This window comes from Echeneis naucrates, chromosome 23, assembly GCF_900963305.1.
Source record: "Echeneis naucrates chromosome 23, fEcheNa1.1, whole genome shotgun sequence".
NCBI classification, from domain to species: domain Eukaryota; kingdom Metazoa; phylum Chordata; class Actinopteri; order Carangiformes; family Echeneidae; genus Echeneis; species Echeneis naucrates.
In genome coordinates, this window is record NC_042533.1 from 2570251 (window position 1) to 2592320 (window position 22070).

The 22070-nt window shown below is 45.0% G+C and overlaps 1 protein-coding gene and 1 long non-coding RNA gene across 2 annotated transcripts in view; one reads left to right on the top strand and one right to left on the bottom strand.

The window, feature by feature from the left end:
* The window catches only part of LOC115036883 (uncharacterized), an 11881-nt gene extending 6142 nt beyond the window's left edge, over positions 1-5739 (top strand). The window contains exon 3 of the long non-coding RNA XR_003840435.1: positions 5552-5739. This is a non-coding gene — a long non-coding RNA (uncharacterized LOC115036883). The remainder of the gene's footprint in view (positions 1-5551) is intronic.
* Positions 1442-19666, bottom strand: ntn4 (netrin 4). The gene is made up of 10 exons (XM_029495274.1): positions 19306-19666; positions 17245-17792; positions 12243-12521; positions 8337-8463; positions 7853-8038; positions 3991-4204; positions 3653-3747; positions 3246-3314; positions 2827-3000; positions 1442-2716 (listed from the first exon to the last, which is right to left on the bottom strand). The coding sequence occupies exons 1-10, from the start codon at positions 19349-19351 to the stop codon at positions 2577-2579; spliced, it is 1878 nt and encodes a 625-aa protein (XP_029351134.1). The 5' UTR covers positions 19352-19666; the 3' UTR covers positions 1442-2576.
* Between the last annotated feature and the right edge of the window lie 2404 nt (positions 19667-22070).

Consider the following 22070-nt stretch of genomic DNA (forward strand, 5'->3'; position numbering starts at 1 on the left):
TGGATGGGTTTTCACTTATTATTGTGTCTTATGATCTTATTAAAGTCTTAAGCTGTGAAATAACAAGTGACTCAACCTGTCGGCCGAATCTGGTGGAGTAAAAAATCGGAATACTCAAGAAGAGTACAGTAGTTGAGTAAAAGTACTCGTTTACTTCCCGCCACTGGCACAGAGGCAATCCGTCCAGTCACATTCCTCTTCCTGTTTGCACCCGTTCACCCTTCCCCGGCTGTCTGGAAAGAGCTTGGCAGAAACGAGGAGGAGTCGTGACCCCTCTGCCACAAATCTGTGAACGGGCCCGCGAACAAGGAAACATGGGTACAGGAGGCTATCCGGCCTCGGCTGTGAGAAAACATCCACTCCCTCGCTCACCTCTGCTGGGCCGGGGCGAGGCCGGCAGACAGGTGAGTGACCTCCGACCTGGCGCCGTTCGATGCGCCAGGAATGTGTCCACACCTCTCAGCCAACCACGTCAAGGCGAGCGGGCGAGCAGGAGGTGGAAAGCACGCACTTGCCTAAACCCAAACAGAGCGTGTGTGCTCACCCCGGCCTCTCTGTTATGGTCTACATTCTGTGGAGCTGTGTGAATGTAGGGTGAGTGTTCTGGGAGGGAGAGTGATGGATGACTTAATCTGAAGGGACACACAGAGAGGAAAGGGAGGTTTGTGTGTGTGTGAGAGCGAAAGGGCAGGGTGATAAGGATATTTTTGTCCAATTTATGTGAAGTATTTTAAGACCTGGAAAGTTATAACAACTGTTCTGCAACAAGGTTTCAGTGACGAGAGAGGATATCTGCTCAATGACAAGCCGATAAAAACTTGTTTAAAATAAACGGTGTTATTTTTGTAGCACGTCAGTCAGTATTAAGATTTTACAGGCCGAGTAAAGAACTGCTATCTTGCAATGTCACAACAACGTAGATAGAATTTATAAAACAATAATTTCGCTTTTAATTACAGTTTGTTTACAACCTTGATACTTGTCCAACTCACCATTATTTTCTCTTTCTTCCCATCTGTTTCAGTTTCAGCTGTAAAAAAAAAAAAACAACAAAAAACTGTTTTGTTGAGCTAGTCAAAAGTATCCTCTCATCTCTAAGATGGCGGTTAGCTGTTTTTGTTAGCTGGCAAAAAAGCGTTGACTTCTGTGAAATTTGGACTTTGTGGATTTAACAACCTGAAGAGCTGAGGCCAAAGTTTAAAGCTTAAAGTAAAAAATAAAAGAAAAACTAGTCAGCTGTTTTTAAGCAAAGCATGATGTGGAAAATGTAAAATTAGTCAAGGCCAATTTTGCTGTAAAAACATACTTCAACAAACTACAGAGAATTTATGCTTGATCAGTCGTATTTCTGACCAACCAAAATCTTTGGCAAACGTAATGACAGTTGTGTGACCAATTTTATTATTAACTGGCCAAACCTCTAAAAATAAGACTCAAGCTGTAATAAACCAGAACTGTCCTTTAATATAACCATATGAGGACAAAAAAGAGAGAAAGAGGAACAACTTTATATGTATATATATATCTATATATATATACACACACACACACACACACACGCACTCACACACACACACACACACACACACACACACAAATAATACTGTACAGGAGCACAAAGGAATGAACAACGAGGATATTCTGAAGTCAGCAGTGTAATATGAGATGAATCAATATACAGTACGAAACATAATCACAAACAATGGAACGGCAGAACCTAAAGAGAAGCTTAAGAGCCGGACTGAATCTGGACTGTGCTTGTCGTATATCGTTGCACTCTCTCTCACATACAAAACACACACACACACACACACACACACACACACACACACACATTTGCAAAAATAGTCAGGCAAATACATTCACGTTTGGGGGGTAAAACTCATTCACTCCAATTTCAACACAGACACACCTGGACTGGCTAAGATTTAACCACCTGTAGTGGCTTGTATGGCTTGTTCAGCGTCACCCCAGCTGCTTTGCACATCATATCTGCAGCTCACAAACGCACACACACACTGCTGCCTCTGTGAATGTGTATCCACTGTAAAGCAGCACATAAGGGAAGGGCGGACTCCATTCAGGCAGTATTGATTTACAAGTGCGCGTTTCATCTTTCCCTCGTTGTGTGTCCATCTTCGGCTAAGGTGCTGCAGAGAGGAGGGAATTCAGTTTTGTGTGTGTCTGTGTGTTTTCATGCATGTCAACGGGTCCATTCAGTCATTCAAAATGGAGAACTCTTGGTCATAGCGCCGAAATCCTCAATTTTCTTGAGCCGCAGCAGCAACAGCGAAGGAAACGTTTGCTTGAATCCTACTCGAGAGTGTAAGAGTGGCAGTTTTGCTCAGATGCGAGGCAGATATGTCTTCACAAAAATTACACCCTGTGTGCTTTTAGCCTTTGAAGTCCAGCACTAGTTTAAGGCTCTCGTTGGACAACAGCGGAGAACGGAGGGGGTTTCAAACATCTGTCCGGTTCCCCTCCGAAATCCTGTGCGATTCAATATTCCACATCTGGAGGAGAAAAAAACACAAATTCACGGCATACAGTCTCATCAGTTCGCTTCAACTGCCCGTCTACCAGTTACAGTCCGTCTTGAGTAGTGTGGGGACTTTGCGGCCCAAGCTAGCTTTCCACGGCTTGACGAAGCTCTTCATGTTGATAAGGAGGCGGCCTTGTTTCCGGTCCGTGTGTCCCGCCACCAGGTACTCCCCCCCTGAGAAGTTAAGTCAAAGGGAAAGAAATTTAGACCTTAAACATTTAAATGTGACACGTGGCTGTCCTTTATGCCTCTGGCTAGTCCAGCCTAGGCCAAGAGTGTCTGACCTGGGTTGAGGATGGGGCAAGTGCAGCCCCGTGCGGTCCAGGACTCGGGGTAAAGGGTGACCCGACCTCGCTGTATCTTCACCTTGGTGTTCTGACTGAGCACCTTCTGAACTTTGACCTCCACCTCAGCGTGGGAGCCCTTATCGTGGGCCGACAGCACCTTCACCTTCAGCACTAGGACACGCATAGAGAAACCAGACCTGATGAGACCCTCAGTGCGTGTTTTCTGACATTTGGGTTGATATTTGTTGGCTTTGCAATCATTTTGGCCATCATCAGGTCAAAAATTAGCATTTTCCCATCAGGCTCAGTCGACAGTGTTCAATATTAAAGCTAAACTAGACTTAAAGTGTAACTGAAGAGCTGAAGTGAATATGCTTTAAAATGAACTTTCCTGTGTGTGATGTTTGTGTTCTTACCGTATGCATAATTCATGGTGCAGAAGAGTTTACTGTTGGTCAGTGCCTGCTCTTTGCACTCACACTTCTCTGCAGGGGGCAAACACACACAGACACACATTTAATATTTGTAAGATAACTGATGGTGTGTGTGTGTGTGTGTTTTTGTGTGTGTGTGGTCTCAGACACTGTACGTGGAGTCCTAGGAATGCAGAAACAGTGTGTGTGTCCAGCAAGGAATGTGCCTACGAAAGCTGCAGTTACTTTGTGGTGGTGGGGGGTCTAAAGGAAGGGACACTTCGAAAATATCCATGCATAGATACACACACACACACACACACACACACACACACACACACACACACACACACACACACACACACACACACACACACACACACACACACACACGTCTAACTCTAACTCACCTGAGTAGTGGAGGGCAGAGAAGAGTTCGTCGGCTCTGAAGATCCTGACTGGCTCGCTGGAGTTTCCCTCTAAGTTGTACAGGTCCACATCAGAGCTGCACAAACACACCAGACATTATCACACATGCTGGAATGTAAATCTGCACCAAACAAAATGTCCAATATTCTCATTTCCCTGCTTGACCGGGGAGTTGCGAGGGCACACTTCAAAAACATACAAACTTTCCCATGAGCTCGAAGTCATTTTGAAAACTAGCGGCTGAATTTCTTGCAGTGAGATTTACAGATTTCCAAATCACAATATTAGTGTAAATGGAACTGTTGTCATGTTTGCTCACCCAAACATGCAGTCTCCGGTGAACGGATCACAGTCGCCTGCACAGTCACATGGACGGCATCCGTATTCATGGAAACCCCAGTATCCCACCATGCACCTGTCGCAGTGGGCTCCGCCTACTCCAGGTTTGCAGATGCAGTTCCCGTTGGACGGGTCGCAGGATGAGCCGTCTGCCAAGTGGAAGGGCATGGAGCCCAAAGGGTGGCAGTTGCATGCTGGGAAAGAAAAAGGATAAAATTTAGATTGAAAGGCAATGTTCCAATTTAAGATAGACATAATCTCCCTTTTTGAGCGATAAAAATACACAACTGCACTATGTCTGTTTTAAATAAAATAAAAAAATTGTGAAATTAAAAAGCATGGATTTGAACTCGACAACAAAACCTTTCAAAGTTAAAGTCTGACCTGACAACAGGATCACTGCAGTGTAATTCTGTGTGTGTTTTCTGTGATGCTTATATTCTTTTTAGTCAAAGCCAAAAATGTGAAGCTCAACAAAGTCAGTAAGATTCAGCCTCTGGGGATCATGAATTTCTGATGAAGTATAAATAGCTAAGTCGTCAAAAATATCTATCAAAAAATAAAATAAAATGAAAGGAAAAAATCCCCTAAGTGACACCATGAGTCCAAAGTGCTTTCTAAAATGAAACTTTACTGACCTGTATGTTATAATTCATCAACAGAGCTGGTGATAAATTAGAATTTCATCATTCATCGGTCGTTGTATTTGTCTGTCTGCTCGTAACACAAAGGCCTCTTTCTTCTTATCACAGCTTTCTCCCTCCCTCATGTCCCCTCTAATTGTGCGCTGATAGGGTGTTCTTTAAACAACCTCCAAAAACAATATACTGCACACACACACATGCCCGTGTTTCCACTAACAGTCTGAGAAAACTGCTGTTTGCTGTTTTGCTGCTGAACCTGGAGCTTTGTGGGACGAGGTTTCTTGTCTTCCCCATAAATCTGCCCTCATTTTGTGGAGGGAGGACAAGGAGAGTGTTGGGGGGGGGGCGTGGTGAAGGACTGATAGGAGATGAGGATGTACAACGCAGAAGGGGTGTTGTTTCTTCTCTTTCATGGTGCATGAAGCCTAAATGACTAACTCGCTGTCTCTGCCTTCTCACCTGTTTTTACTTCTTTTGATTAGAGATTAAAGGGAGAAAATGTTGTAGCTTTAATTTAGCCAACAAATGGTACAATCTAAATCTTTTTACTGCTCATTCATTTGGACCACTCTGTCTCTTTTCAACTTTGTGTGTGCTTTGATGTGAATCCAAGAAGGCGCATTGTGTGATGAGCAACTTTAATCATCAATATATCCACAGAGCCTCCACAGGACTAGATGCCGTGAGGGAGAGTTTTGTGTGGTGAAAAGTAATTAAATGAAAACACATACAGGTTAGATCAACTTAATGGAGTGTAATAAAATCCAGAATTAATGTCGATTGTAATGTCTAGTTTTTATGGACTGAATGATCTGATCCTGATATTCTGTCATTCAAATCTGAATTTCCTCCATAAAAATTTGCAGGCTTTCCCACGTTTGGCTTCTTTGATTGCAGATGCATCACGAACGAGCGTTCTCCCAGCGAGGACGGCATCTCATCAACCTCCTAAACCAGGCACTTTATCGGACGAATCGCCGGGAACAACAAAGATGAGATAAACCTTATCAGGAGACCCCAGAGTGCAATATCAGCAAGATCATAAAGGTACCATATTCACTTTATAGACAAGCACACACACAAAGGCCGGCGTACAAATACAGGTATCAAATCAAATACTGCAAGACACCGTTTTCAGTTACTGGCAAAGCTTTGAGTGTGTCTGAGTGTGTGTGTCATATCTACACGATTGTTTACTGAGCAGCCTCCGCACGTTAATGATTTTCAGAGATTATAGCTTGTGTTCCTGTGAAGCTGAAAACACGTGTGGCATTGTGTTTAGTAAGTGTGTGTGTGTTTATATGTGGATGAGAATTTATGAGCGTTTGGAGGGGTCACCACACACACAAGGACTCCTGTATGTAAATATATGTAGAAATCTAAGAAAGCTGTGAGCTGCAGGAGCTTTGACAATGAAAACTTTATGAGCGTGTGCTGAGACATGACAGGACACCTGCCTGAGCAACCTCAAAAAAACACCCAGAGGAGATAACGAACCTTCCTGACACACACACACACACACTGTAACTTTCCCCTGTGCTAAACTGTTAAGGTGTGTACGAGCTTGCGTGGAGCCTGACAGAAGTGTTTTCTTTCCCGGGCCCCTCGGAGCCTGGTATGAAAAAAATGTTCCTCGCGACGGAGGGAAATTCCTCCATTGTCAGCGAGCGGCTACAGTGGGATTTCACAACCTGTACCTTCATCTCAGGGGTTCTCCAGGCATGCCGTTGTTCCCCCTTCCCTCCCATCTCTCTTTTCTATCAATGTGCCGCCAGCAAGGATCATTTGCCCTCCAGCCTCAGTAGTTACCCCACTGATGGATTTCAGGTGCAAAGAGTGAAATTTAAACCCCAATAAAACACACCTGGAATACAAAACCAGCGGTGGCTCAGTTTTCTTTGAAGCTGTTGGACTCGGAAGAAGAATTTGGGGAAAAACAGTGATCCTGCACTGAGACTCCGAGAAGGAAGACAAGACTCTGCGTAAGATGTAAAGATTTAAGGACATGATGTGAAGAGGAGGATGGCTCAAACCCAAAACTGATGTGATGACGGTGACAGACAAAACTCCCTGATCAGAAGAGCCGTAAGGCTGTTCGATTCCTGACCGGCCTCGCTGCAGGTTCACCTACTGCGACATTACTGTTTACATTCTGTTTACAGTCTGATCCTGAAAAACAAATCAACAGCTCTGGGTAATAAAACTGGGCTGATAGCCAACACCTTCTCCTCCCTTGGTGTTTTTGAATGGTCTGGTGCAATTTGATAGTTATTTTGAATTGAGTGAGATGTGCGTGTGTCTGTCTGTCTGCATGAACACACACACACCCACATACTTCCGTAATCCTGTGTGAGTCCGGCATACCTGCAGGACTGAGCTGCCTGGGTCAAATCGGAGAGATAATCAGAGGGAGAATGTAGCCACTGTCATGTTTATGGATGACTATCTCTTGTTTACTTAAGACTTGTCTCGTCTCCGGAGGCCAGCGAGCCCCTTTGCACACACAGACACACAAACACATGTAGAGAGGACCCTCAGACCGTCACAACTACGACCAGTGATTACCCCGAAGCTACTCCGGCTCTGAGTCACAGATGAAAAATGGAAAAACAAGTCGAGATGCACAGGCAGGAGTTGTATGTCAAGAAGTAGGAATGCTGCCATTTGATGATTAACTACAGTGTAAAGCTTGGATGGAGCGTGCTGTGTCACACACAAACACACGGACAGAACCAGTTGCCCATCAGGAGCCGGCGTCATCCAGCACGTCCCGGCTTGCGAGCTCATTCCTCGGGGTAAAGAGAGCCCGAGTTTGGCATGGACCAGCTTAATATTATAATTCATGCCAACAACACTTAGTCAATGCTGGTGTCATCAATTATACTTGACAAGAGTCTACACAGGTTTACACCTTGTACTTCAGGGAAAATGACTTTTGTAAGACTTCTTCTATAAACAGACATTTCTATGACCTTTAATGAAGTGATGAAATGAGAGTTTGCATGTTCTTTCCTTCAGGTTCTCCGGCTTCCTGCCACACTCCAAAGACATGCAGGTTTCAGTTAATTGGTGATTCTAAATTGGCCGTGAATGAGAGAATGAAAAGTTTGATGATGGATGTATGTTGCACCCTGTGATGATGTGTCTGTAACTTCAATCAGAGGGTGTGTTGTGTTGTGTTGTTTTGGGGCGTCTTACGTTTGCAGGAGTCCGGCGCCGTCTGCGGTCGATGGGGGTCTCTGTAGAAGCCCGGCTTACATTTCTGGCACTGATGGCCCTCGGTGTTGTGCAGACAGTTGCAAACGCCTCCGCTGCGCTGGCCGGACTCACGCCACGCCAACCAGTCGAAACGACAGCTCTGAGCGTGTCCATTGCACTTGCACTCTGCAGTGAGAGGGAGGAAACCAGTGCTGAATGATCCACAGGAAGCGAAGAAACGGTTGAAAGTTGACATTTGATAATCAGATATCTGCTGAATATGCTGTATGCTGGTGTTCTTTACTGAAGGACGGCCACTGCTACCATTATTTTGTTCTAGTAACTGTTACTCTTTCATAATCCATAAAATGGCACCAGCATAACCTGACAGTGCCCTTATCAAAGTAAGTGGAGAAAACCAGGAACAGTGACGATGTTACACAACATTTCTCACAGCATCTGTGCAAGTGTTTGCTCAACTCACTCCGACATTCGTGCGGCGCCCCCGTCAATCCATCGGCGGGTTGCCAGGGCCGGTCGTTGTAGAGGGGAGCGCAGCGCTCGCAGTGGTCACCTGCCGTGTTGTGTCTGCACACACACTTCCCATGAACCTGAGGTAGAGAGAGAGAGAGAGAGAGAGAGAGCTCATTAGCAAAAGGCAAAATGATAGAGAGAGGTCGAAGGATGGGAGGAACAAAGAGGTCAGTGTGATGGAGAGCACAGTTTCCTGAGTGACGACGAGCCTGTTGGGGGGAAACTTAATTCGCTTTACTCTTCCTCTGCGCTTCAAACTCATCCTCGCTCTCTCTTCACATCTCTTGCATTGTCCATGGCTCAATCCTTCCTTTTTTCTTTTCTCCTTCTCTCTGATTTTCTTATTTCCTCTCCTTCCATCCCTTTCTTGCGCTCCCTCACTCGAAATTAGTGAATGGAGATTGATTGTTTGGCTTCATCACTGGAAAAGAGAACGGGCCTCTGCTCTGAAAAGCCTGTGTGTGTGTGTGTGTGTGTGTGTGTGTGCAAAGAGTGCAAGTATGCAGCACTGAGAGCACAATAACAATCTCCTTGTCATTCCTGTGAGCTGGAATGCCATGCATGCTGGATAATGATTGAAGGAGGGGGGCGAGCAAGGCATCTGAGGAAGCTCTTTATTTGTTTGCGTTACACCGTGCAACTGTAATGTAGGACACACAATTATACAATGATTACAGAGGCAGACCCACACTACACACACACATAAAGTAACAGCGAATGCACGAAAGCACACACCGGTTCTTGCCTTCGTTTCCCACGGTGTGTGATGTGTCACCAACTCCTGAATGACTCTGGTTCACACACAGAGACACACAAACACACACAGACGCACTTTGTGCTGAATGTGGACTTAAACGCATCCACATGCTATAGGAATATAGACATAAACAATATGTCCTATGTGCCTGAGCTGAACCCAGACCAGTCATGCAGTGGTGATGGGAACACACACACACACACACAGATCACACATCATTTCATTCTCACTAATAGAGGGAGCAATTGCATAAATGAGGGGTCTGGGCAAATAAGAGGCAGGAGACCTAATGACACGATCATTAAACGAAAAAAGACGAAGTGACTGTTGAAGAAGTCCAGAGTGGAGAGGAGGGAGGGGCCGGGAAAAGAAAAGAGAGAGAAAGAAAGAAAGAAAAGATGGACTGGGAGGAAGGAGAAGAAGGGGAAAAGGCCAGCAGCAGCATCTGGCTCCGGTCCAGACAGCTGGTATTTCAACCCATTTCGCGTGTTTACCATACCGTGATACCGGACAATTAGCAAATGTACACAGTGAGAGCAGCACACACGCAATCATGTAAAGTCAGACGACACATCAGCGCCGCACTGACATGGGACTTCTGGAAGCTGCTGATTGTGGATGTTTCCTTTATCCAGTTTCAATCTGGAAATATGAGGAATACAAGTAAGAGCATCCTCCTCCTCACCATCATTAATGGTTCATTCTAAACTTGACATCCCCAGTTTGTAACGTGAGCTTTCTGTTGCCGATTCGAGAGACACATCCGTGACATTATCAAAGCACAATGCCAGACATTATACGAAACAGAAGTAATACGGCTGCGTTCAGACTGACTGGTGGTTTGAATGGAGCCAGTAAGGCATCCAAGTTCAGGGGGAAGGAGGAGGGAGGGGGTCTGGCAAAAAGCATACAAGCAAGGGAACATTCCCAATGGATTACTTTGTAACATAGTAATTCTACTGTTTACCTCACAATTCCTGCAACTGGAGATAAAAACGACACCAGTGTGCTATTATTCTGAGCTCCGGTCCGAGTGAGTGGTGATATGACGAGCAAGGTCTAAGAGCGTTAAGAGGAGAGAGACAGGAAGTGAGGGCACGACAAATGCACAAAGACAATGTCGGGGAAATAAATGGAAGCAATGGGAGAGTAAGAAAAACACACAAAAACAAGCACACACACACACACACACCCCGGCTGAACTAATTGCTGCAAACGCTCCAGTAGCCATCATTGTGTGTATGTGTGTGAGTGTGTGTGTATGTTGGCTTTGTGGCGAACTAACAGACAGTGTAATCGCCCTGAACCACAAAACCCCATGTAGGGGTCCAGGAGAACAAAACAACAACAACAAACAAACTGATCCCTTCACCCCCCTTCACAGAGTCTGGGGCTGTAATGACTAGGTGTGTAACGGCCACTTTCACCACTGATTACTGCACACACACACACACTCAGTGCAGACAAAACATTGCAAGTAAGCACACAAACCTCACACACACAGTAGACCAAACAAACAGAACACAATGTACATATATTGAATAGAACTGTAGGTAGAGTATGTTTATGTACGCTACACATACGCTACACTAAGATGGCTCAGAGAGGTCACAAACACACACATAAATTATAAAAAGCTGAAAAATGCATAACCGCACACACAGACACACACCGCCCTTCCCTTCCCTTCCCTGAGTGATCAGTAATCTCTGCCCTCATCTCCTGTCTTGTGCTGCTCTGCTTGTTTGGGTTTTGCCAGAAATGGCGGCTCTGGGTCGAAACAGAGACACAAAACAAAGCAGCCGATGGGCGGGAAAAGGCACTTATATAACATCTGTGTGTTTACCGAACGCTCCCGCACGGCGCTGCGATGACCTGAGGTAATGTTGTGAGGCCGGCTAAGAAGGATTTAAGTCTCGGGTGCAGTCAGGCTAATATTTGTGGAAAAAAAGGAAAAAAAAAAACATTCAACACAAGCAAAGCGATTTATTATCGTCGTGGATTAAATTGTTTAAATACTTTCAGAGGATTTTTCAACAATCAAACCAAAAACGAAGAAGAAGGAAATCCTCATGAAAACTCTCAGCAGAGCTACGTGGAATTTCTTGGTGTGACACTAAAGTCCTGCAAAGTGACTATCAGCTGTATATTGTTACAAAAACCCTCTTATCAGCAAAGAAAACACAAATGACTTGTCTCGATTGTGAACTATTTTCTGTTTCATATCACTATAAAATATTTTTTCAGCTGCTTCTCACAGTCTGACTTTTGAAGCCATAATTGGATTCCCATAGACTTCAATACAGACTTCTTTAAACAACCAGTGGAGGCAGCCCCCCCTGATGTTTACCTCTTGTAGTGGTGTTATTGTTTACTATCACCAAATGTCTTCATATATTGTAAAGGAACTCCCTGTCGACTCTCACTTTCCCTGCCGAGCTTCGCTGATTGCAGACACTCGGCTTCAAAGTCAGTTATGGAGATGGCCGCGATAGGAGCCCCGCTCTCCCAACGCTTGCATTTGATTTTCAGCAAAAACATAATCTGTTCGCACCTTTATCAGCACACACGCACGCACACTCACATAAACCCCATCATTAACTGTTAGCCAAATCAAAATCTCCATCTCTTGAGTTTGTTATCAGCGGAAAGGCAGCAGTTTATCGGAGCAGAGAGAGCAAGATGGACGGGAGGAAACGGGAGCGAGAGCGTCGACCCCCTCCTCCCGCCATCAGCCTGTTATTAAGACAACTGCCACCACAAAGAAAACAAGACATTTAGTCTGCAGCTACCGAGCCTTCGGCTGATTACCTCACGATAATGATCACAAACAAGTGAAACTCAAAGTGGGAGTGATGCATAAGAGACATAGCAGTACAGATCAGACCTTTTAATTATATTTGTCAATGAAAATCACCCACTTGATTTTTGTTACTGAAATTGTTTAGCTTTTTCATGAAAGAACAGTTTTAATGTAAAATGTAAATGTAATTATTTTAAGTTAGATTTGACAATTCAAGCTTTAACATTTTTGACCACGAGTGGAAAGCTGGCTTTGAAGCGCTACAAGTCGCAGTGAACAAATGTTGCTGCTCTTACCACGTGGTTGGTGCGGTCCCTGATGGGCCGGTATCGCGGTGCAGGAACACACTGCTCGGCGTGTCCGTTACAGAAGCAGCTGCCTTTCACTATCAGGTCGTAGATGGCAAAGTGTCGCGTCGGGAGAGCTTCCTGTGCGGAGCCGAGGCCTTTGGCCTGGCAGGGACACGGCTGCTGCTTCAGCAGCCGGATCCGGATGTTGGTCACCCTCAGCTGCTGCTGACCCTTCAGTCCAAACGGGTCTAAGGACTCCCACTTTGGGAGCGTTCGGAAGATCACCTGTCGGCCAAAGGGAGGGAGAGAGAGAGTCAGAGAGTCAGTGAAAGCTGAAATCAATCACCCCAAACAAATTCCAACCTGTACTGATCTGATGAGGCCCAATTCAATTCATGGGATGCCGGAAACAGGAGCAACCATCTTGGATTATAAAAGTGACATCGCCAACACTGTGTGTATTTGTTGAATTCTCCCTCAAGACTTTGGGTTTGTTTTGCCGGGCTTTTTTGCTTTATGTCTTAAATTACGGAAAAGGCATCAAGACATTTTTTTCAGCTGCGCTTCATGATTTAGAGCGATCAGACGGATATAATTCTTTGGCACAATCAGGTTCATTGATGCCGCTCATGTTGTTACATCTGTCATCTTAATGGGGGTTTGTTTTGGTATCATTTGCGCACTAAACCGGGACCTTACACACCGCCATCATTGACTACATCATCACATGACCGTGAGGGTTGCTGAGTGTCCTTAAATTAGTGCGTCCAACTTTTCTCTGTCTCCCCCCCCTCCGCCTCCTCCTCTCTCTTTGCTCTGTCTGGTCCCTGGACATCCTTCAAATCGAAGACCCCTTTGTGGGCTGCCATCGCCATGGCTACTGCTGCCTCTAGCAACCAACACTGCTGCTGTTGGTGTTGCCCCAACTCTCACACCGAGAGAAATGTGTATGCTCGCAGCGTGTCTCTTTAACCAAAATGTGTGTTGCTGTCATTAGCTAGATTTCATTGATATCACTGGATGAGTCGTGTGTGTGTTTGTGTGTTTTCTTTGGTTGAAACTTTGGTTGAGATGCAAGCAAAAGCCCCCATGCGGCTCCCTGATTGGCTGGATGGCTGGCCGAGGGCGTGATGGGAGGAGCGCTATTAATTTCCCTGTTGTTGGAAAAGGTCACGGGGTCACAGCATTGTGGTCCGCAATTAAGAGAACACGACAAATAGGACGAGGGGCGCCGGTCCGCGGGAGAGCACGGAGAGCAGGGCCAGACAAAGACGGGGACGGAGATGCAGCTTCACATAACTCAAGGCCCCACAAAAGGCCTGCGACAGCCCGGCGACACCACAGCAACACCCGCACACACACACAACCGTGCTGGCATGCACACAAACACACACTGATAAAATCACATCAGTGTAATGGATCACTTTACACAACACGAGTTCCACAAGAGGTTTTTACCACCACAAACGCATGTAGACATGAGTCTACTTTGAACGCAGAGACAAAAAATTTGTATTCACAAATATGCTGATGACACACTGATGTTTGTGTTCATGATGTCCCGAGGAGCTTTAAAGTATTTTAGGTGTACGAACACGTTCATTAATCAAGGAATTCACTTTTGATTATATGAATGATAAATATCAGTATTGAAAAGGGGTCATATCTACTCCAAATTAAGGTAAATTTTGTGTTTTGTAGCAGAAAACGTTTGGATGGTCAGGGTCAATATGTTTAGAAATGTATTATTATTTATTATTTTTTATACATACAGTAAATGTTGACTTATTTGTTTGTTCTCTGTGGCACATTTAACAGTTACTTAACACCAAGTTCAATAAGATTATGTATTATTAGAGAATCAGCCAATTTAATCTATTTTAGTGTCACTGCCTTTAGCTAATGTGTGACTGGGAAAGTCTTTGCTCTGTAATAATCGTCAGTATCAGGGGGTTAGGGTTAAGGTTAGCAGGGAAGCAGATACTGCAGGTGAAAGTTTTACCTGATATTAAACTATGCAACACATTTCAAGCCAAACAAGCCGCTTCTGAACATTTTGTCTCCCTGAGGCGGCAGGTTCACTGTGGGCCATGTGTCCACTCATAATCTCTCTTCCTGTTTCAGGCTGAAAACTAAAGTAAGTCTGGCTTTCACAGGCCTAATTCCATCAAAGCACTGTGGACTGTAATCTGGTAAACAGGCACAATGGGCATTGATGGAAGGAGAAAGACAGAGAGGGAAACAGAGAGGGGGGATGGGTGTCTAGCCAACAGTACCAACATCCATCAGAGCAACGGCACTTCCTTCCCAGCCAACAGACGGAGAGCCGACTGTATGTGTTGATCTGAAAGAGTATGGGCAAGTGTGTGTGTCTGTGTGTGTGTGTGAGTGAGTGTGTATGTTTGAGGAACTTTGGAAAAGAGAAAGCAAATGTGTGTGTGTGTGTGTGTGTGTCTGGTCTGCTTCCCTCTCTTCCTTAAGGAGGTCAGTCTCCACAACAAACACTCACATTCTTCCAGCCCAGCTGACATCATAAATAAGACAAGGAGTCGCCCCCCCCCCCCCCCACTCACACACACACACACACCAACACCTTTTCTCCGCATTGCAGGTGAACACGACAAGCTTTCAATGCAAGAGATGACATGCTTTCATGTTTTCAGGAGAAACACGAGAGGCAGAAAGCTGAGAATACCTGCGGCCTTTAATGGTTTCCAGCTTCCCACACACACACACACACGCTTCACTTTATTCATCAGGTGTCTTCTGTCTGAGTTATTATTCCAATACAAATTGTGGAGCCACACAATGCGGCTGAAAGCTCTGAAAAAAATGGCGCTTGTCGCAAAAATGTTTTGGTATTTCTAAAGAAAATAATCAATAAATGAACCTTGGACCTTAAATTTAAAGATGTCCAAAACAGAAATGATTCTGAGGCAGTTAATTCATTGTTTAGTCTAAACTGAGCTGCAGGTGTGTATTTGCACATCAACAGCCCTAAATCACACACTGCACAGTGGAAGGTTTTGTTGTCGTCACCTTGCAAAGACCACAGACTCTAAGTGTCAATATAGGTGATGTCCAATCACAACAAAAACACACAAGCACAGAGAAAGTGTGAATTGCTGAGCAGCAGCAGCAGCTGGTCTGTCAGAGCAACACTTGACCTCTTTTAACCTCGGGGTCACCAGCTGATGGGTGAGAGGGCAAAGGTCGTGCTCCTAGCACAGGTGGCTGCAGCTAACATTTCAAGCAGAGTCAGAAAGACACAGAAAAGGGAAAACTAGTTGATATGTTCATCCTCTGACGCACAAAAGATTTAGTTGATCCAGCGATTAAGAAAATACTAAACCGATTTGCGGTGAGCTTGGGGCGGGGGCGGAACCCATTTCATTTTGGCGAAGCTCTGGATCATTTTCTACAATGTTTGGTGTGCATTGTTTGATACTGGCCTTAGATTCTTAGATTTTAGTAAGTAACAGTCAAATGGCATCAACATCGATATTGGAATCAATGTGCGTCTGATAAAATTACACAATAAAATAAATTGCTGTTGCAACATAGCATTGAATGAGGCAATAAAACTGCACAGCTGTCTTGCGAAAGGATTAAAGCTAATAAATAAATAAACCTCAATTTGACAACATAAGACGTGTGGGATTTGGCTTTGGCAGACATTTTCGCTTTGCAAAAATACCAAAACAATGGCTAGTTTCAGCCTCTTCAACGTGATGAATTGAGGCTTTTCTTTGTCATAGCTTTGTGTTCTGAGCACCGGGAATTTGGCAAAGCTCAAAAATAAAACAGTGAAACACAACAGGAATACACGGAGAAGGGCTCTGCAGTTGGGTGTTAACACCCGTTACACATGAGAGCGCTGCAGAGGGCTCAGGGCGGCACCAAGCTCGCCATGTGCCTCCCCGCACATCTGCAGAGCAGCTCCTGACGCACACTGTTTCAATTAAACATCAATGGACTTTCAGGAAGCCCTCTCATGCTGCAGTCAAAGTACGCCTATTAAACACTCACTCATGCACGCACACTTGCAGAGCCACCCCCCCCCAACAACCGGCTGCTCTCTTTCATTCTGCTCAGTGTGCGAAGTGCGTCGTATGACTCTGGCATGTTGCGTGACCGAGCTGAACTTGCTCCCCCGGCAGGGGTGATGATGGAGAAGGTGCATTTTTGGATGTTGAGAAAGTGTGGCCATCTGTCGCTTGCGGAGTTTGTTTTGCCTGAACCGTACGAGACCGCGATTGTTTCGTTTCACTTTCCTCCCACCTGCGTTAACCTGCTTTCTGAGCAATCTTGCTGTGAGATTTCATTCAAATCTGATCATCAAAGCTGCGTCCAAGTGGGTCATGAGGCCTGAACAGAGAAAGAGGCAGGTCCAAGTGGCACTATATTATTTCAGAAGACTCGTCGTTTCAGGAAGGAAAGGAAAGCCTGACTTTAAAGCGCATACTCCGTCTGAGCTTTCTCTATTTTTCCCAAAAACTTCATGGTTCTCCTTATAAGTTTAGGAGTTGGACACTGACCATCTCTCTGCTACCGTCTGTAATAAAGATATAAAAATACTTGAGAATAAAAGTTCAAGGCTGCATATCTAAGGAGGCCACGCCGATATATAAGTGATGCAACAGACGGTTCTGTTTTCAGCGCAGCCAAACAAACGCGGGATTCATTTCATTGTGTCGTTTTAAGAAGACTAACAAAGACAATCAGTTGTGCTATCTGACACGGAAACACTAAACTCATGACTGAATGTCGTCTTTCATGTTGCTTTGTTTGATGCATTATGTCTGGTACATGCATGATTCCCTTGTGGTTAAGTTCCTGTGTGGGAAAGGTGGACTGCACCAACAAAGGCTACTACATAGAGAATGGAAATACGTTGAATGCCTCGTCTAAGAATAGAATGTTTTGAGAGTATGAACTGACAAGCCTGACTTCAAACAGATTCTGACGATGGCATTTAAAAGGTCAGACATCAGAGCTGCCTCCTCACCTCTCCGCGGTCGCAGGGATAAGCCCCCGAGTATTTGGATGTGCAGGTGGCCTCGTCCCGGCCCGGCCCTCCTTCCTCTAGCCCGAAGGCGTCGCTGCAGTTGCTGGCGTAGTACTGCAGCATCCTCCACGTTCGCCCGAAGTCCTGCGACCGCTCCAGGGTCATGGCGGCGGGCCTCGGCGAGCGAAACACGACGATGAGATGGGTGAAGTAGAACTCAGCCTCCATGTCCAGCTGCACCGTCTCCGACTCCACCCCCTCGGCCGACTGCCACCAGGTGTTTGGGTGGCGGAAGGAGGAGTCGGACATGGCCCCGGCCAGGTGGGATAGGAGGGGGAGGCCGGCGTTGCACTTGGCGCATTTGGCGGCACTGCAGGCCAGGTTGGCATTGGGGTCGGCATAGGAGCAGTAGAGCTCGGTGCCGTTGTTGCCGCAGACAGTTTGCGTCAGGACCCGGCGACCCAGAGCTAAGTTGCCCATGCGGGGGTTGCAGGCCCGGCTCTCACAGCGAGGGGCCACTCCTGCACGAAACACCTCCGCCGACAGCCCTGATGGATGGGAGGAGGAGGGGGAAAGTTTACACATGCACTTAGCAAATATGGGCTGTAGTGACATAACAGCTTTGCAGAGACAACAAGAGAAAAAGAGTGAAAGCGGGGGTGTCAGGCAGGTATGGAAAGGTGTGGCACGCAGTAGACCTCAGCTTAAAGGGTCAGTCCACCCAAAAAAAAAACCTCATTTCTAGCTGATTCTTTGTTTGCTCAGGCTTTGCATCATCTGTCTGGAAGTTCTGCAGCGTGATGCAAGACAGTGGAGCTTTGAGAGTTATATAAAGATAAGTTAGAAAGTTTCTTATTCTAATTGACATTTTAACAGGAAGAAACCTTGTTTTATAAGAACATTTCCTCTGATCTTTGTCCAAAAATTCACCATATTAACAAATTAAAAAATGCCGTTAAGCAGCATTTACTGACCCCAAGAGAGCTCACTCGCTACGCAGGTTTGGTACACCTGAGTCTGAATCAAAGTGTAAGAGCAGTGCGAGAGAAAGAGTGGCCAAGTGGAGTGAGTCAGTGTTGGCCTGTGGACAAAAGTCAAGTGATTTACCTCCATCGGAAATGTTACGCATAAAGAAATAAAGGAGGCATTGTGCACCTGCCCGCCACAGGTTGTAGCTAGCGTGGACTCTGACACAGATAAAGTTTGGCAGCTCAGGGAGGATGAGCAGCATTCAGACGCCTTCCAGACGCTCTGTAAGCCGTGCGTCACCACCACCACCCCCAACCCCCCAACACACACACACTCACACACACCTTCCACCCCGCAGGGGCCACAGTGTCATCTCCCTCAGTGGATTTATGATCCCAAACCTGGAGCAGCTCCTTGTTTTTCATGTCAAAGACCTCACAGATTGAAATGTACTGAAACTCAGATAGATGAATTCATTTTAAAAGACCCCCCCCCCCCCTTTTTTTTTTTTTTTTTTTTTTTTTTTTTTTTTTCAGGAGATGTTAGGCTGGAGTTCAGGTGAATTACATAACTGTGAACAGGTGAGGAGGTCAGGAGACAAACTGAGGACTGACACTTTTAAACACAACCAAGAGAGTTCATGTGATATAAATATAAATATATATATAACTGATATCAAATCTATAGGAGTTTGAAATACATCATGTGGAACCCACGGATGTTCTGTAAGTCAAAACTATAAATGAAAACTTGTTTTTTCAATACCAAACCTCCATTAAAATTAGTTAAAGTTAACAACAATGAGTCTCAGACATATCTTCTCTTGTCCTGTTCTTCCAGTAGGTTAATATACAATCTGCAGGTTAATATTTCATCTAATTATTCACAATTAAATCCTGAAATGTACTTATATTGGGGCTCCTGTGTCAGATATCCACAGTGGAGACTCTAATAGTCTGAGCTTAAAATGCCTAAAAAGCAAGGCGAGTTCTGCATTGATGCACTTGTCTCTGAGCAGCAGCGGCACATTGTGTGTTGCAGCTCCAACAATAAATCAGACAATAAGGATGTTACATTAAAACAAACACTAACCTGCATCTGACAACAAGGCCAGACTGGTCAGAAATAAAACCAGCATGTCTCGTTATTGAGGGAATAATCCAAAGTTTGACAGAGGAGGAAAGAGAAAGGTGAACCTGAAAATCCGCTGAAGTCAGACTGAAAAAATATATTAAAATAATAAATGCAAGTTGTGCAAAATCTCAAATAGCAAAAAAAAAAAGAAAAAAAAAAAAGAAAAGTGCGTATGTTCAAATCCGGTGCGGACTTTCTCTCTCACTCAGCTGTGATCCAATAAGACCATAATAAGTGAGGCACCATGATCCCGGACGGAGTGTGATGTCCCGCTGTGAGACGGACTGGTCGGGTCCACCAGCTCTCATCTCCGGCCGCAGATCTATTTCTAAGGGGAGCGCAGGGAGACGCAGAGGTTGTGTAGTGACAGTGAACCGGCTCCGCCTCCCCTCCGAGCTCCCCCCCCCCCATGTAAGACTTAAAGGAACATTCCAGATCAGCAGGACCTGATCCTCACACCAGGGAGTCCTCATGGGCAAAATCCACCTGCAGGACATCCCGTTTACAATCCATTCGATAGGAGGACAACATCCAGTCCTCTGAGGAGACTTTGGCCTGGCTCACAGTCTCAGCATGCCCACCTCTTTCATTTTACTTCTTCTTGTTTGTTTCAGTGTTTCTATTTTTCTTCATACGCATCATTAAAGTCTTGCTGCTGTAACGTGTGAATTTCCACCTGAAGAGTAATACATGATCATTTTTAGCTTCTTTTGCTGGATAACAGGAAAAGCGTTCATATTGTCGTCTAGCTCAGCAGGTTTCTTGTGCTCCCTCTTTGATATTGTACTTGACTTGAGTATTTCTGATTTATGCTGCGTGTCTACTTCATTCATATTACAGATGGTTTCATTTAACATGTGAAACGTATGATGAACTTATAAAATATGAGGCGAGTGCGGCCGGTTAGATCTGGAGTGTGAAAATGGCAGGAGGCCCTGAGATTCAACCTGAAGTGGAACTTCCATCACTTCCATGACATGAGAACGTTTCGGACCCCCTTTGCAGACCACATGGAGTCTGACGAAAAGCTCATATCCACATTTCTGACTAATTGGCCTTGGATGGAGAAATTGCACACACACACACAAAGTGACGCCGGTTGAGCTGTTGACGCACTCGGGACTACACCGATTGGTTGCTCGGCTGGAGGGTTAGGGTGAGACGGCCTTTGTGGACGACATTGTTGGTGTCCATACAAAACCAGTGAAATGTGCGAGCCAGTACATTGCAACCATTTTGATTCCCGTTCTGCTTTCCACTTGACCGTCTGTTCCCAACAATGGCTGCTCAACAGCCCATAAAGAGAGGAGAGCGATTCACATATGAGGAATGAACACACAATCTTTGAACTGCCACACTTTTGATTGTTCTGTTGGTGTCCCAGGCTGCAGTGTGCCCCCCTGTGCTCAGTAATGGTACAAAAAGTAGAATTTAAAAAAAAAAAAAAAAACCCAGAAGGATTTCTGGAAGGAAATTGTTGCTGGAAAACTTTTCTTTCCGCTTGGGCCCATTTGGGTCAAGCTCGACTGAACACAGCATGAATTTGGCTTCTCTGTCTGCTGTGTAATCGGACCGTGACCTGCTTTCTCTGAATCTGACCCGTGTCCAATAAGCAGTGAGCCAAATGAAACTATCTCACCTGTTCATTTTGTTGTGTCTGTCCTGATTTACTCAGCAGCTCTCTGAGGAGGCTCTCTGGGATTTAAATTCTTTTAAACCTCCTGATTCCAGGCTTTATGCTAAGCTACGCTAACTGGCCTGTAACTTTAATTATTTTTTAAATCTGTTTCCGGTCAGTCGTGATAATTTTTGATGTCTGCTCTGTTTAATCCCCAATTTTTTTAGTCCACTCAAATGTTCAGGAGTCATGACGTGACATTAAATCTTCATGTTCACTTGACACAGCCCTCTTCTGAGTGGTTATTTTCTGTCTCTTTGTGGTTGTTTATTGTCTTTATGTGGTCATTTTGTGTCTTTAGTGTCTTTAGTGTTTAGTGTTAGTGTTCTCTCTCTTTGTGGTTGTTTTTTTGTGTGTGTGTGTGTGTGCTTGTGTGCACCTCTGCACCCCTCTGCTGCTCTCCACAGTCGCATGCATTACCATCATAAGTGACACAGCAACTATCTTAATGGTTTGGTTAATAACACAGAGGGCGACTCAAAAGCCGAGGGAAGAAAAAAGAGGCTAAGTGATGTAAGGACACAAGTATTTCAGCCACGCAATGAAAGTGCCAGTGCAATTTCAGAGGAATGTTCTGACAGCACCCGGCCCTATACTGTAGGAAGTGAGATGTTGGTTTTATTCATGGTATCAGGTTTGAGCTTGTAACAGTTGAATGCTTCAACACAGTAAAATGAGTTAAATATTCAGACTGTTTGTGCCTGGAGAGAAATAGTTGCCCAGACACAGAACCAGCATGACCCAAATGTGACAGTCTATTCACTTTTAGCTCATAAACAGGTCAGTGTTTTCAAACACTGAATGATTATGTGGCAGGTTTCGTGCTAAAAAGCCTTTTGTGAAGGTATTACATAAAGTACACTTCAAATCAGACAGAGAGACTGACAGCGACTGATTGCCTGAGTGAATGACTCGATGTGCTTTACAGTAATTATACATTATCATGACCTGAGGGGGAATAATAAATGTCATAAATTAATATTGGGCAATTTCAGCCAGCTGAATCCACCAATCAGTGAATATGGATGCATTTATTTATTATTAT